Source organism: Puma concolor, chromosome B4, assembly GCF_028749965.1.
Source record: "Puma concolor isolate L17-30 chromosome B4, mPumCon1.1.hap2, whole genome shotgun sequence".
Lineage (NCBI taxonomy): Eukaryota > Metazoa > Chordata > Mammalia > Carnivora > Felidae > Puma > Puma concolor.
In genome coordinates, this window is record NC_141673.1 from 51,054,077 (window position 1) to 51,071,115 (window position 17,039).

At 44.1% G+C, this 17,039-nt stretch overlaps 1 protein-coding gene across 14 annotated transcripts in view; it reads left to right on the forward strand.

Moving 5' to 3' along the window:
• GRIP1 (glutamate receptor interacting protein 1) overlaps positions 1–17,039 on the forward strand; it is a 684,764-nt gene that overhangs the window by 640,120 nt on the left and 27,605 nt on the right. For 13 of the 14 annotated variants that reach the window (XM_086712887.1, XM_086712890.1, XM_086712891.1 and 10 more), the window contains 4 exons: positions 835–979; positions 3,114–3,253; positions 3,410–3,604; positions 16,638–16,794. In XM_086712887.1, coding sequence (XP_086569013.1) covers positions 835–979; positions 3,114–3,253; positions 3,410–3,604; positions 16,638–16,794 — 637 coding nt within the window. The remainder of the gene's footprint in view (positions 1–834; positions 980–3,113; positions 3,254–3,409; positions 3,605–16,637; positions 16,795–17,039) is intronic. The other variant, XM_086712895.1, reaches the window with a different exon arrangement.

Below are 17,039 nucleotides of genomic sequence, written 5' to 3' on the forward strand. Positions count from 1 at the left end.
TAGGATTGACGTTTTAAGGTACAATCAGTGGAATGACGTGTAAGGGATTTTAGATTTCTTTTTTTTTTTTTTTTTAATTTTTTTTTTTCCAACATTTATTTATTTTTGGGACAGAGAGAGACAGAGCATGAACGGGGGAGGGGCAGAGAGAGAGGGAGACACAGAATCAGAAACAGGCTCCAGGCTCTGAGCCATCAGCCCAGAGCCCGACGCGGGGCTCGAACTCACAGACCGCGAGATCGTGACCTGGCTGAAGTCGGACGCCCAACCGACTGCGCCACCCAGGCGCCCCAAGGGATTTTAGATTTCTAAACCACCTCGTCCGAGCCCCGCTTGGCCATGTATATGCTAACGTTTGCTCCAAACCTGAGTAAAATGTTCTCATATTGGAAGTTAGCTTGCTTGGAAAGGCCTGGAAATAGGAATGGCCTGGCCGGGTCTCTGTCACTGCATGACTCTCTCTCTCCTGCTTCAGTTCCTCCTCAGCCATGCGCTCATGCCTCAGGTATTTGTGGCACACAAGTGCTGGGGAAGCCCTGTACTAGGTATGGACACTGTCCAAAGGGCCTGCGGTGCCAGCTCGGTGGCTCACTCACTGATTTCAAACACAGGTCATTAGGCAGTGACCCCCTTCCCGGACACTAAGGTAACCACATCCCTGTATTAGAATGTGATATATCCTAAGGAGATTCTACTTCCCCAGATAATGATTTCCTGAGACGTAAGGTTTTCACGATGACGTTTCGAGTTTCTTATTTTGTGTATGAATATATGTGTCTTCTTACTTCGCTTTTTCCAAAGAAACCAATTATGACTCCTTGGCGTTTATTGCAGATGAGCAAGAAAGTTCCGGAGCAATTATTTACACTGTGGAGCTTAAGCGCTATGGGGGGCCCCTTGGCATCACAATTTCAGGAACTGAAGAGCCGTTTGATCCTATAATCATTTCAAGCCTCACTAAAGGGGGATTAGCTGAAAGGTAAAATTTCAAGAAAATGCTACAATTACCTGTGTCTGAGATGGGTTGCTGTCCTCACAAGCCGCATAGAAATATGCTCCCCTCTCCTGGTTGGTTACCTGTTGACTTTTTCAGATCCGCACAAAGAATTGATTTTAGAGCTTGAGAACTCTCAGGCAGAGCTCCGACTTGACTTTGAGGGGCATCTTACAGGCAGTAACAGATATCATGGGCTTAGCCTTGATATTACTCTCCGGAAATGTATACACTTGACCACAGTCAACTGGAGGTGGGTTTATATTGTGTCCATTTTGAGAGGAGACTGAAGTTCAGGGAGGTTAAAAGGCTTGTCCAGTTCAATTCCGCAAACATTTACTGAGGCTCTGTTACCTGACAGGTACTGGGTTTGGCCGCTGTGTTTTCCAGAGAGGATGACCCAGGCTTTGTCTTCAAAGATTTGGGGAAACAAAGTGTAGTGACCCATCTTCATAATGTCTTGTAACTTAGAAGGTCCATCTGTTGTGTTGGCAATGATGCGCACACACACCCAAGCCCCGCTAAACTGCTTTTCTTTCTGAGACGTGATATGGTGCATCTTCCAAACCCCATAACCAGATCTTTCCTCTGGTAGACTTGCTCAGGGAAGCACACACGTCATTCATGCCGACACGAATAATGGTTTGCAGAGTAGAGCTGCAGCACTGCAGAACTTTGGAGCTTCCAGGCACCTTGGAAGTCAGCTCCCCCAACATCTTCATCTGGGAGATGTGGGCACTGAGACAGCTCAGAAAGGTTCACCCTGTAGGAATGTCACAGTCCGATATTAACAGAGATGCCGACGCTGTGGTATTCTTCAGATATTCTCTTTTCCTAGCTTCCCCTGCTAGAGAGACAGTCCCACATATCTCTGTTAGGGAGACAACAAGAAAAGATTAATATTGATCTGATTCAGCCACCTACCGGTCAAGTGTTCTATGGTTTACAACACAGATCTTTCATAAACTGGAGATCCTTTATGAATGAATTAAGTGATCCTTTTTTTTTCCCCCTAAGAAAAAATTTCCTTGGGAGTAGATGCATCTGTAGCCTCGTTAAGCGTGCTCTCATAACCTGTGTGACCGCGTGTCACCTCTGTTACCCCAGTTGCTGCTGCCCAGCGCCCCAGAAGCAAGCTGTGGTCAGAACGCTCAGCCTCAAGCAGCCTGTGAGCTGGGCCACTTCCCTCCCTCAGCGTGCTTACAGTGAGCCAGTACAATAAGAGGCTAGCGCTTGGAGAGATCTGAGTGTTTATACCATCCCTGAGCTTGAAAGCTTATGACCCTACCCCTTCCCCACCCAGTGCTTCCAAAGATGGATATGGTGAACATCAGAATTATGAATTCCAACCTGCCTGCTCAGAACTGGGTGAGGACGGAAAGAGAAGAGAAAAGGCCAGAGGTTTATTAGTTCATCGATCAATAAATTTTCTTTATCCATCTTTCAAGCAGCAGGCTGAGCCCTTTACATGAGATTCCCCGTTTAATCCTCAGGGCTCCCCTGAGAGATGATCATCCCCAGTTTGCCCCCTGAGACGTGAGGAAACTGACACCCAGAGAGCTTAAATGAAGGTACCCGGGCCACACAACTGGGAAGTTGGATTACAATGTAACATTAATTGATTCCTGAATGGAGCCTTTTCTATCCTTGGAATTACCAACAGAGGGACCCCGACGCACCAGGGTCTGGTGCAGGTCCCCACCTGTCTGAGCCTCACTTCCGGTGAGCTGCGGGAGTGATTGTGTTCAGTCTTTCAAATCTGTCAAAAGAAGGCATGCCCCATACTAAACATCGCTGCGTTTATTGTCCAACATTGTTTCTTTCCTCGGGATCTTTAAGAGGTTACCAAATGACCCAGCATTTTTTTGGAATGTAAAAAGCACACAAGTCCGTTCGAAATGCTAATTAAAACAGTTTTTCTGATTTTATTTGAAACTAAAAAGTGATTCCCAGTAGATGCAGTTATCTTGTACCATTGCCCAGGAGAAAGCTAGAAGTGGCTTCTAGAGACCCTTGCCAAATCTTTATTACTATGAATATATAAAGTATGGTGGGGAATTGATATTCAGCTGCACACAGGGATTATTTCTACCTTTCCTATTACCATGTGGTGTTTCAGAACCGGTGCAATCCACATAGGAGACCGAATCCTGGCCATCAACAGCAGCAGCTTGAAAGGGAAGCCTCTGAGTGAGGCCATCCATTTGCTACAGATGGCCGGAGAGACCGTCACCTTGAAGATTAAGAAACAGACAGATGGTGAGTGGGTCGAGAGCCACAGTGAAGGGCTTTCAGTGCATTTCTTTCCCTGCGTGTGTGTGTGTTTCTAAGGAAATGACTCTCCTGAGGGAGCATGTCAATATCTTTTTATTTAAATGGACGCTTAGACTTCGAACTCCTTCTCTGTCTTTAAAGCCCAGGCAGCATCAAGTCCCAAGAAATTCCCCATCTCTAGCCACCTGAGTGACCTGGGAGATGTGGAGGAGGACCCCTCTCTGGCACAGAAGCCAGGCAAGCTCACTGACACCTACCCCTCCACCGTGCCCAGTGTGGACAGTGCGGTAGACTCGTGGGACGGCTCTGGAATAGATAGCGGCTATGGGAATCAAGGTATGTCCTAGCCTCAGGGAGCAGAGGACTGACTGTTGAAGCCCGTGTGCCTCAAAGATCCACCCTCTGCTTTCTGAAAAGAAACACCTTTATTTATTTTACTTGCGTCTACTTCAGCATAACCAGATTGAACACACTGAATATGGCGGCCTGGCATTTTCTCCTTAACATCCGTAAGTCATGAGCATTTATCAAACACTTGCGAGGCCCTCACCAGATCTACTGATGTCTAACTGTTCAATCCACTTCATACGTAGATTAATATGAAGCAACCCATACAATAAAGCGGTTCACTGAAGGCAGGCCCCATTCTTACTTTTTAAACAGGCTTTCCACAAAGATGGATTGGGAGCGCTGAAGGTGTGTGCTTCAAGAGATGAGTCAGTGACTTGTGACCCCATTTATTCCTGCCTCCTCCTGACTTTTAATAGAAACTTATCCAGGTTTCCCAAACACTCGCTATCAGAGAGCTGTAACCACGATACATGAAAGTAGAGAGCAGATTTTTCTCCACAAGCATCATCCTCACGTGAAGAAGGGTAACCTCCGTTAAAAGTTAAACCTCACTGACACTGTGAACGTACAAAAAGTGTTAGGCTGAATGCGGACTATAAACTAAAAGTTTCTTGTCTCTTCCCTTCGACTCTTTCCTTCGAATGATACACAGCATCAAAAGAGAAATGTGCCAAAACTTCTTTGTATTTCTCCCACATGGGATTGAGACGTGATTGCCCCCATCTGGATCTCTGGTGAAAATGCCCCTCGAGGAAAGGATGTTCCAGATTGTCCCTGTGGTGCCTAGAGAATATTTGAATTGCAGGTTAAGCCACATCTGCTCAACTACCTAAAGGTGGACAGACTGGCCACCAGCGGGGACTGGGGTGTCCTGGCCATGTTCACATGTGCTTGAAAGCTGTAGGTGGGACACTGGCCACACAGAGGAGTTGGTTTGAAAGCAAGATACAACAGATACACTTAAAAGACCACGGCGGAAGGCCTCACAAATGCTCCTAATCTCTTAGACCTTGCAATTTCATTTCTGGGACTCTGTCCTAAGGAAATAATTTTACCAGAGTCAGAGATACAAAGACATTGTTTTAGGCACTGTTTGCAATGTGTAAATATTAGTGAAACAAAAATGTCAACGGACAGGGAATTAAATAAATGTTTGGTGTATCTATTCCAAACAAAAACTAAAGCTAAAACTTCACCTTCTCTTTTTTGCCTTGTATAAATTCCAGCCTTCACATCCCTTTTCTGCTCTGATTTAACTCGGTCAAGAGAATAAAACACATAAACCAAGAGTCTGGAGCCCCACACTCACTTGGGTGTGGGAGTTGGTTTGTAACTTATTTAGCTACTTTTTAGGAGACTGTATCCAGTTTGCTCTCTTCCTGGTTCTGCTAGTTTTCTCCCCTCAAGTCCCATGAAGAGTAGAGGACAAGGAAAAGGAATGATATTTCAAAAGTTCTCAAGTCGTCACTTGTCAGAGAGGATACTGGAGTTCGGTGGAGAAAATATTCTGAAGGCCCAAAATAGAATTGGAGCTTTTATGTATCTGCCAATTAATTTTTCCACGTCATAATTGCTTGTGACGGCTTAGCTATCCCATCAAATAACGGCTCTTCTCATTGCCTGTGAGTTGATGAGTCACCAGAGGTCTCAGATAAAGGACAGAAGTCAAATTCTCTCAGCGTAGACTCTGAGGTTTATTTATTAATGTGCTTGCTTCTTTATTGTTTGTTAATGTGGAGACTTTCATGTTACACAGATTGTTTGTAAGGATGTTCTTGATTTTAATGATGTCCACCCATAAGGTAACGTGTAAGAACTTAGCTACTCTCAGGGCCACCTGGCTGGCTCAGTCAGCGGACCGAGCGACTCTTGATCTTGGGGTCATGAGTTCGAGCCCCACTTTGGGTGTAGAGATTACTTAAAATGAATAAACACATTTTAAAGCTTAAAAAAAAATTAAAAGAGAAAGAACTTAGGTACTCTGCCCCTTTATACCATAGGATGAGGACTGTGATTAGCATACTAAATATAGGGCCTTTCCCAAAGTAATAAAAAATGAAGAACCACTTATTATTCATGAAGCTTTTGGAAATGTGAATTCCTAGATGGAGAATTGTGATCATAATAATATTAAATTTGACGTTAGTAAGTTAGAAACCTTTATGAGGTTAGAGAGATGATGAAAACATAGTAACACCTTATATTTGTGAAACTCTAATCTCAGTTCTCATGAGGAACATGAAGTTCCTCAGCGTGAGGGGAGAATTTAGGAGGCAGCTCTCCCACATCCTCGCCGGGAGCTCTGATGGCCTGAAGTTCTCACTCGTACGGAGCTGAAATGTGTCTGCCCGTGGCCCCTGCCTGTCGGTCTCAGTTGTGCCCTCCAGGTCATTCAGAACTAGACTGAAGTGTCTTCTACTCAACAGCCCTTCAGATACTCCAAGTCGGCTATCGTGCCTCTTTGGAGTCTTTCCTCCTCCAAGCAAAATCGCCCCAGGTCCTTAACTGTTCCTCGCATAAAACTTACTTTTGAGTGTCTTTATCATCCTGAGGGCCTCTCTTCTGAGTATGTTCAAGTTTAACTTTATACTTCTTGAAGTCTATCTCTCAGAAAGGAAGGTTATACAACAGCCTGACAGTCCAGAGCAACTCAAGCCTGTCACCTTCATCACTGAAAATTTTAGAGCCTGTGAACACAGCCTATCTTACCTCAGCGTAAGAATTTTGGTGGTCAGATCCTGTCTGTCACTCATTTTGAGCTGATTGTTTACCAAGATCTCAAAGTATGTTTTTTTTTTCCTTTTCCTTGTGTTATTAGGTTAAACCCAGTCTCTCCAGATTGTGCTTGTGCAGTTGGCTTTTTTTAAAAGTAAGGCATAGAACCATACTTCCTTTTCCCTGGTAAATACTATGTTGTGAGATACAGATGATCTTCAACGTGCTCTTCCAGACTCTCAGCAGACCTTCTACCATATCCCGGGAAGACGTTGCACATTCTGACTGTACCCTGCAGTCCACAATAGCTGTCCCATTCCCAATAAGATGTCACACCTCCATGATGCACATCTTCCTCCTTGGGACCAATGTCTCTGCAGCCACATTCCTTACTGTTCTCTGCTTCTTCTCCAAAGTGTGAAACTTGTCCCTTTCATTCATTCAATAAATATGTAATGGCTGGCACACTAAAAGGCCAGCATACATGGATACACATGATGGGCCAGAGAGTTGGGGTCCCTATTCTCATGGAAGGGGTAATGCACTTGAAGGGCCAATTAACAAGCTCCTACAGTGCAAAGTATTAATTAGTTAACACAGAAAGAAGTAGGATGGAGTCATCAAAGCTGTGGGGAAAGGAGTGTGTTTAAAGAAGTCTTGGGGCGCCTGGGTGGCTTAGTTGGTTAAATGTCCAGCTTCGGCTCAGGTCATGATCTCGCAGTCTGTGAGTTCGAGCCCCGCGTCGGGCTCTGTGCTGACAGCTCAGAGCCTGGAGCCTGCTTCGGATTCTGTGTCTCCCTCTCCCTCTGCCCTTCCCCTGCTTGCTCTCTCTCTCTCTTTCTCTCTCTCTCTCTCTCTCTCTCAAAAATAAACATTAAAAAAATTTTTTTAAAGAAGTCTTACAATGGGATGACTCTCAATTCTATTGTGCAACTCTAGGATGCAGACTTTTTCTAGTCTGCCTCTGGGTCAGCTTCTTCTATTTCCCATTCTCTTGACCCTTATGTTCATACCCTCCTGCCTTATCGAAATCTTACGCTTTGGCCCCCCTTGTCTTATTTATGCCTCTAACTCAAAAAACCCTTTCCTTGGATTTAGCAAAGGATGGACTGACAAATTGCTTGCACCTGGACTCTGTCATTCTCCTGGAGGGCATAGCTCTTTTGCTGTCTGTAATTCTTGACTCTCAACTCAGATAGCTTTGTTTCTGTCTTATCCTACCCTAATCTTTAGATATTTCTTTCTTTTGAGTTCATCTTTTTCAGCTTTATCGAGATATAATTGACAAATAAAATTGTATATATTTAAAGTATACAATGTGATGATTTTGATGTACAAACATATTGTGAAATGATTACCGTCAAGTTGATTGACACATCCATCATCTTACGTTGTTACCATTTGTGTGTGTGTGTGTGTGTGTGTGTGTGTGTGTGTGTGTGTGGTGAGAATGCTTAAGGTCTACTTTCTTAGCATATTTCAAGCATACAATATTTTTATTTATTTTTTTTTTTAATTTTTTTTTTCAACGTTTATTTATTTTTGGGACAGAGAGAGACAGAGCATGAACGGGGGAGGGGCAGAGAGAGAGGGAGACACAGAATCGGAAACAGGCTCCAGGCTCCGAGCCATCAGCCCAGAGCCCGACGCGGGGCTCGAACTCCCGGACCGCGAGATCGTGACCTGGCTGAAGTCGGACGTTCAACCGACTGCGCCACCCAGGCGCCCCAAGCATACAATATTTTTAACTGTAGTCACCATACTGTAAATGGCGTAAAGTTAATCAAACTCTGTAAATCTCCAGAACTTATCATGTCTCCATTTCTCCCGCTCCCCGGCCCCTGGCAAGCACATTCTACTGTCTGTTTCTATGAGTTTGACGTTTTGTTTTGTTTTGTTTTTAATTTAGGCTTTACATATAAGTGAGCTAGTAGTATTTGTTTTCTCGCTCACTTATTTTATTTAGCATAATATACTCCAGATTCACCCATATTGTTGCAAATAGGATTTCCTTCATTTTTATGGGTGAATAATTTTCTGTTGTGTATATGCATTACATTTCTTTATTCATTCATCTGTCAGTGGACACTTAGGTTGTTTCTGTATCTTGACTATTGTGGATAATGCTGTTATTATATTCTATCTCTTCAAGATACCTACTATATTTCCTTCTGGATATATACCCAGATGTGGGATTGGTGGATCCATTTTGAGGTCATTTGTATCATTTGTATTTTCTCAGAAAAAAAAATCTGTTTCACACAGGTTTTTAAATGTATTTGTGTACAATTAAGGAATTTCTTGTTTGATTCTTTTTATTTTCATGGTTTCTATAATTATTTCCCCAATATTGTCCCATATTTGGTATATTTGTGTTTTTATTCTTTTTTCCCATGAGCATGCTGGTAATGATTTATTTTTATTTAGTAGTTTTCTGAAGAACTGACTCTTGCATTTATTTATTAGTTCTGTTCTTATTTTTTAAAATACGTTTTTGCTTTGAGTTTGATTAACTTTACTCCATTCTTCTTAGGTTTTCTGTTTATGACTAGAATTGGGTACCTGATTCGTTTATTTCCATGCTTCCTTCTACTTTTCATAAAGATATTGATGACTGAGAAGAGACATCAACATGATGAAAGTGTTGAATCACTATGTCATACATGTGAAACTACGAGTACACTGTAGGTTAACTAAGTGGAATTTAAATAAAAACTTAAAAAAAAGAGAGAGATGCCAACAGGTACAGTCAGAGAGCCCAAGCTCCCTTTAATATAGTTAGGGAACACAACATAGTACATAAAGAGAGTAGCCAGGGCAGAAGACTGAGCAGTATTCTCCCCATTGGGAGGGCTTTTCTTTCTCTCTTCTATATCTCTTCTGACCTCTACAAGCTCATGTTTTATCTCCTTCTATCATGTGGCCTTGCCCAATTTTCCTTGAGTTCTTCTATCTGTGCTTTGACCTCTTGCTTTATAGAGGTGGTGGTTTCAGTGTGCATCTTTTAAATATCGTGATGATGTATTTGGTCATACATATCATTTGCTCCATGGCAGCCTTGTACTCATGAGTATCCTTCATCTGCTATTGCTTTGTCTTTCTGTTTCTTCTCCCCCTTGTTTTTTTTTAAATATTAACTTGGTATACATCTTATGACAGTTCCTTTTTAATTATTGCTCATCTGTGGATGAGATGACTTCTTTCTAAGTTGGAAGTTTGAAAGAGGGTCTCTTTCAAAGAAGAGCCCAAGTTGTGCTCCAGGCTAGGAAAAATGACCCCCACCCCCCCCACCCCCCACCCCCTTTCACAGTGACCTGTGATGAGTGCCTTCTTCCCCAGCCCACAGAGATGGCAACCATAGGCTGCCAGCAGTGTGGAATTCCTTCCTGCTCGCCTGATAGATTGCTTCCTGCAGGTAGTGGCCTATCTGTAGGTGTGGTCCTTCAGCCCGCCTCCCTGGCTTGCCCTGGTGCCAGACTGGGTCCAGGGCACTTCCTGCCACCAGCATGTGCAATCCATTCTAGTCTTCCAAACAAAGGACTGTTGTTTTGCTTTATGCCATGGCCCCTGCTTTGGAAGCGTGGGCCCTCTCCGAAATCGCTGGCCATAGGTGTCTCCTCATGGCTCCTTAATACCGCTTCTCACTCCCTGTTTGATGCAGGGAATTTGGTAACTTTTTTCGTGTATTTATGGTTTGAGATTCTAGTTTTGCTGAAGATGAAGTTTATGTTGTTTGTCAACCCTTTTTGTCTTGAGATGATTTCTGGAAAAGGTAGAGAACTATTTTGCTCTGCCATTTTAAGACCACATTCTCATCTAAACACCTTGAATATTTCTTGGCTAGAACAATTACAAGTAGTTACACAAATGTATGATTTGATTTTCTCATTCTTAACGAAACTCGATTTTTATGAAACAAATTTTGGCAGGGAATTATCTGGCTCACTTGACTATCCTAAAATTGGCTTCCGAAAATGAAAGTAACGGCAGGAGCTACAGCCCCCAAATTGCACAGTTGAAGACTGCATTTCAAAACCATTCTCTGATTTCAAATTTTATGAATATGAACCAACATTGTTGAGTTCGCTTTTTAAAATTAATACTCAGTGTGAATTAAGGACTATAAATGTAACATATTAATCTGCACAGTATTGTGGTACTGAAAACCAAATAGTACAATATTGGAATATCAGAATTTTACAGGTATCTGAAGTGTAGTTACCTTAAAAATAAAAATCATTATACCAAGATTGCAAACATTTGTACAGACCTATTTTCCATTACGCTAATGAATAAAACTAAACATTACTCTCAGTGAAAGGAATCTAGACTGAATTTTTTTCACGTTTATTTATTTTGAGAGAGAGAGAGAGTGTGTGTGCGTGCACACAAGCAGAGGAGGGGCAGAGAGAGAAGGAGAGAGGGAGATTCCCAAGCAGGCCTCGCACTGTCGGCGCAGAACCTGACGTGGGACTCGAACCCACGGACTGCAAGAGCCAAAACCAAGGGCCAGACGCTTACCTGACTGAGTCATCCAGGTGCCCCTAGACTGGATTTTATACCTTGTATCAGTTTGCCTGGGCTGCTATAACAAAATACCACCGACTGGGGAGCTTAAACAATAGAAATTCATTTTCCAGTGTTCAGGAGGCTAGAAATCCGAGATCAAGGTGCCAGGTTTGGTTTCTCCCCGTCTCTTTCCTCGGTTTGCAAATAGTTGTCTTCTCACCGTGTCTTCACATGGCCTTTCTTATGTGTGAGCTCATCCTTGGTATCTCTTGTGTGTGTCTAAATAGTCTCTTATAAAGACTCCAATCAGAGTAAACTATGGCCTCACCTTTTGACTTCACTTAACCCGAATTACCTCTTTACAGATCTTTAAATGCAATCCCATTGATGGCGAGGGCATCAACATACGAATTTAGGTGCAAATACAAGTCAGTCCATAACATACCTCGCGTTATGTTATCAAGGATAAGACCAGATACTGAAACGTAGATGGGAAGGAAGGAAAGAAGGAAGGAGGAAGGGAGAGAGAGGAAAAAAGAAAGAAAGGTTTCCAATGCTAAATAAAAAGAGTAATGACTTAGGAAATGCATTTTTTAAAAATTACATCTGTCTTTCCATGGATTTCTCAATTTTGAATTTAAAATCTAGTTTCCAATATCATACCTGCTTGTTAATTTTATGTGCTCACACCATCATTCAATAAAAACAAAGTCTAATTGTATTTCTGGCCGTTGATTTTTCTTACACCTGGGCCGCCTCGCTGATTCTGTTCCTCCTGTGGCGTTTAAGTCTGACTCCCCTTGTAAAGGGATGTTCCTCAGGGCTGCTAACTTCTCGACTATGGCAACCAGCCTGTCTTTATTTAAGCTTAATTTCCGTCAGATATTCCCTATGTTCAATTATGCTCCCATCCTCCACCTGCATTCGTTAGGGATCGAGTTCATGTACATATGAGAGAAAACACAAAGGACGGCTTTTAAGCAAGTGAGTTATTTTTCTCCCGCTGTAGTAGAGCCTGGAGGAGGCAGGTAGCCCCGCGGCGTCGTGGACCAGCATCTTCTACTTCCTCCCTGCTTTGCATGTCTCCTGTCTCTCCATTCATTGCCTTTTCTTACAAAACCTTCATCATGCCTGAACTATTTATCTCTTCACCGGCTCCTTACTTTGAGTATATTACCATCAATGATCCTTAAGAAACAAACAAACAAACAAAAAAACCTAAATCTAACCGTGCCCCTCCCTTAAAAACAGAATAACGGGCGCCTGGGTGGCGCAGTCGGTTAAGCGTCTGACTTCAGCCAGGTCACGATCTCGCGGTCCGTGAGTTCGAACCCCACGTCAGGCTCTGGGCTGATGGCTCAGAGCCTGGAGCCTGTTTCCGATTCTGTGTCTCCCTCTCTCTCTGCTCCTCCCCCGTTCATGCTCTGTCTCTCTCTGTCCCAAAAATGAATAAACGTTGAAAAAAAATTAAAAAAAAAAAAACAGAATAACAAAAGCCCTCTTGGTGGTTTTCTGTTGTTATAGGGTAACATGGAAGGTCCTTAGCTTAAAGCACAGAGCTCTTTGTAATGTAGGTACAACTGCCTCGTCAACCTATCTCCTGACTTTTCCCTGCAGGACCTTTAACCCTATACATCCTGAACTTCTTTCTCACTCTTCTCCAAGCAAGCTTTGCTCTTTAGTACTTTATAGCACTAGGTATTTTGATCCGTTAATCAATCCCTGCCTTGATCCATTCTAAATCAGTGGAGAAGTAGAAATGGGGGGGCACTTGGGTGGCTCAGTCTCAGCTCAGGTCATGATCTCACAGTTCATGAGTTCGAGTCCCTCATTGGACTCAACTGTTGTCAGTGCAGAGCCCCGTTTGGATCTTCTGTCTCTCTCTCCCTGCCCCTCCCCCGCTTGCATGCTCACTTGCTCGCTCTCTAAAAAAAAAAAAAAAAAAAAAGTAAAATGGAGTCAGCTATGGATTAAAAATTAACTATTTTTGGTTTTTTGGAGAGGAGGCATTTTGTTTTGTTTTGTTTTGCTAGAAAAGCTGAGTTGAACATGCAGCCAGAGAATCAAGATTGTCATTTCCCAGGTGCCTGGGTGGCTCAGTCGGTTGAGCATCTGACTTTGGCTTAGGTCATGATGTCACAACTCAGCTCCTGAGTTCCAGCCCTGCACTGGGCTCTGTGCTGACAACTCAGAGCCTGGAGCCTGCTTCGAATTCTGTGTCTCCCTCTCTCTTTGCCTCTCCCCTGCTCGTGCTCTGTATGTCTCTCTCAAAAATGAATAAACATCAAAAAAAATTTTTTTAATATTGTTTTATCCCTACCCCTAACCCAAGTCTAGATGTTGGGACATAAATGAGGGGGAAGTCAGTCCAGCAAAGCAAACTGTTGGATTCGATTTAGCTAAATAGAACTGAATGCCTAACGTTACAGTGGCTTAAATCATTTTTTTTTTTAAGTAGGCATTTCAGAGCTGGTGTATAATTCTACAGTGTTGTCAAGGAACCACACTCTTAAATATTTCTTCTCTATTGTGCTTAGCCCTTGGCTTCCGTCTTTGGGTTTACCACATGATCCAAGGTGGTTACCAGGGTGCCAGCTATTTCATCTACATTCCAGGCAGCAGGAGAGTGTTGTAAAGAGCCTTTCTGGAAGTTCTATTTACATGTCATTGGCCAGAGCGTTTTACATAGTTTCCGTAGTCAACACTTAACATCAAGGGAGACCCAGGAAATACAGTCTTATCCTGAGCACTAATATGCCCACCCCCAAAACTGGTATTCTGGTAAAAGGATAAAGAGAAGAATGGATGTTTGGATAGGCAGCTGGTAGCCTGCCACAGTCCGCTCACTGCCAAGTAATGCTGCTTATTAAGACAGGGCATCCTTGGTGTAGACAGACATGCTTCTCAAAAAAGGCATCTCCCCAGTAAGGAACAATGCTGCACCTCTGCTCAAGGCCTGCCTGCATCTGGCCCAAGTCACCAAGAACTACTTACAGACAACATTTGGAAGGAAAAATCAGACAGTTAATCTGTCCAGTTTAAAACCTGCTGGAATTTGGGGCATCTGGGTGGCTCAGTCGGTTAAGCGTGCAACTCTTGATTTCGGTCGGCTCGGGTCATGAGCTCACGGTTCATGGGATCAAGCCCCATGTCAGGTTCTGCACTGACAGCATGAAGCCGGCTTGGGATTTGGCTGTTAACAGGTTTACAGCTAATTAAGGCCAGGGAGGTGCAGGCTCCCCCTAGTTCTTTTTGTATCACAAAAAGTGAGACTTCACATGTTTAGGGAGTTGGTTTATCTCGTTGGGAAGGAGAAAATGGATAGCCTGTCACAGGGATCCAGGAGAAATGCACAGAGTCACTGCCCTTCAAGAAGAGATTCATGTGTGTTCCCGTAATTCACCACTTTTGACAGAAGGCAGTGCATCCGTCACACAAAATTTCTTCCCAAACGGCTAGCCACATTTCTGTAGTTACCCAAGAAGAAAATGAGATATTGAACTGTAAATATTTGCTCTGCACCGTGGACTCTTAATGCTTGATATCCTAAAGCAGAAGGTTCATAGAAGGTTCTTGCAGCCTTGGGCATTCCCCTGCATTCTTGAGATCAAATCCTTTTGATCAGAGCGTTATCCTTTGGGACATCCTGCTCCCCCTGCTCTCTCCTAGTAAGGATGGCATTATAGGCTCCAGCAGGTTGAGGGACAGTGAGTTAAGACGAGCAGGGATGGCATGCAGACAGTCATGTGATCCCGTCATTTCATTGTATGTGAGAATGGGGGCCTCAGCCTGTTTACTGTAGTAACTGTTTTTAAATGCAGTCAGAAATACGTATTACATTGCAACCCAGTATATACATGTAAACACCTACAGAGAGATACACGCATGCACACACATAGCGGGTCCCAACCTGAAATGGTGGGTGAAGCCGTGCATCATGATCACAGCACAAGCTCGAAAGTCTGAGCTGCCAACAAGCCCTTGCTCTCCTCTTTAAACCTCCCGAAAGAATTTTGAAAAACCGCATACCCCATCACAATTTAAAGTTGTCATCTAATGTTTTTTCTCCCCAAATTTAAATACTTGCAAAGACCACAACTTCCAGTCTGCCATTAGTATGCCTTAAATATAGTTTTGTCAAACTCTGGAGCCATGGATTTGGCTCAAATTTATGGAAGAGGTCCATTGTATAACCCAACGGCCAAAGCCATTCCTCCCTGCCTCGCCTATCAAGCTAATCAGACTTAACTCCCTGTCAGAAGCGAAGTCAGTCTTCATTTTGCAATTCAAATAAAATAATAATGTGCCCACCTCCCAACCGACAACTGTTTTGAATTCTAACTCTGAGACACAGAGAAACAGGTGAATGAGAGAGAGGGGAAAGCCTTGCCAGGAGTCCGTGCCTGGTTGAAATAAGGCACTATTCCCGAGAGACCTTCTCTCAGGAGCGAGGCTTTCCCAAATTATCCCTTGATTTAATGACTGGGGGTTTTTGCAGCCCAGGGCCAATCTCCTACAAAGGTTTGAGATGGATAAGACGTGTATCTTTCATTGGTAAAGTGGCAGAAGACCAACTGTGACGGTGGACGTGAGAAGGGAGAATCAACAGATCTCAGATCTCTGGTCCTTTTCAGTAGGGTCAGTGTGGGGAAGACGTGCTTAACGGTTTGTGAGTTCGAGCCCTGCATTCAGGCCACTGCTGTCAGCATAGAGCCCACTTTAGATTCTCTGTCTCTTTCTCTCTCTCTCTCTGTCTGTCTCTCTCTCAAAATAAATAAACTTTAAAAAAAATAAATAAATGCGGAACTGATTCTTCTAAGGTTATGACTGGAACCCCCAGGAGAGTTCGCAGATACCCCTAGGTACTTGAGCCACTGTTCTAAGCCCTTAGTACCCTCATATGTAAAGTGCACACGGTAAAAGTACCTACGTTCAAAGACGGTTCTGGAGAATGAATGAGGTCATTTAACAAGTCATTTCTCATCGGACCAAGTCATCCCTGACATGAGTGGGTCCTGGCCCCACCTAGCCAACTCCGTCCACACTCGGCAACCAGCAGCCTCTCGGCCACCCTTTGGGCCCGGAACCCCCATCTGGTGGCAAATTTCAATCGTAAAAGGACAGACTTGGATAAGAAGCTCTCACACACCCTGGAAGTGATCACAGGTTTGCCTGGGCAGGAAATCTAGGCGCCTAGAACTTGCTCTAGAGAGGGTTGGATACAGGTCTGGTGGGCACCTCTCCCTGGTCCAGTCGATTTCCTGCCCAGACAGAACAGGGCAGGAGCCCTCATAAAAACAGGTCCAGCACCGTGGGCCCGCCTGCTTAGATCTGAGGGTCTTACCTCAGGGCTGTTGGAATCAGTTGACATATAATGTGTGAATGTGTTTCAGATATATGACCTGGGGATTATCTTGATGGCCTTCAGAATCCTGAATTCAGTTGAGGTCAGCTGCCTTTTTTTTTTTAACTTTTTTTTTTTAATGTTTATTTTTGAGACAGAGAGAGACAGAGCATGAACGGGGGAGGGTCAGAGAGAGAGGGAGACACAGAATCCGAAGCAGGCTCCAGGCTCTGAGCTGTCAGCACAGAGCCCGACCCGGGGCTTGAACCCACAGACCGTGAGATCATGACCTGAGCTGAAGTCAGACGCTTAACCGACTGAGCCACCCAGGCGCCCCTAAGGTCAGCTGCCTTAAACAAACTAACGGGAACCGCAGAAAAAGGCAAGTTCCCGAACAGATCTCCCGAATCTTTCTCAGAAACAGAAGATGACACTTTGTTTTTGTTCCAGGCTCTGGCTTTCAGGCGTCAGGCTACAGTTTCAACACTTACGAGTGGAGGGGTCCGAAACAGAGAGGTAGCCTGTCCCCAGTCACAAAGCCACGAAGCCAGACCTACCCAGACGTGGGGCTGAGTAATGAAGACTGGGACCGGTCCACAGTCAGTGGGTAAGGTTTTCGTCAACTGCTGCTTTGTGGCCGTTAGCCCAGATCCGAATCGCTCCACTTCCGATGGCACATACGGCTAGCGTGGGAAGGAGCCAGTGTCATCATGCCGGCCCCATGGCAGGGCTCAGAGACCTGTGCCTGCCCGGCTGGATCCCGGGACCACCCCACGGCCGGACAAGAGCTCATTTTCCCCCTGATGAAAACAATAGCATGTGGGAAAAACTACATCTGTAAACCCTGTCCTC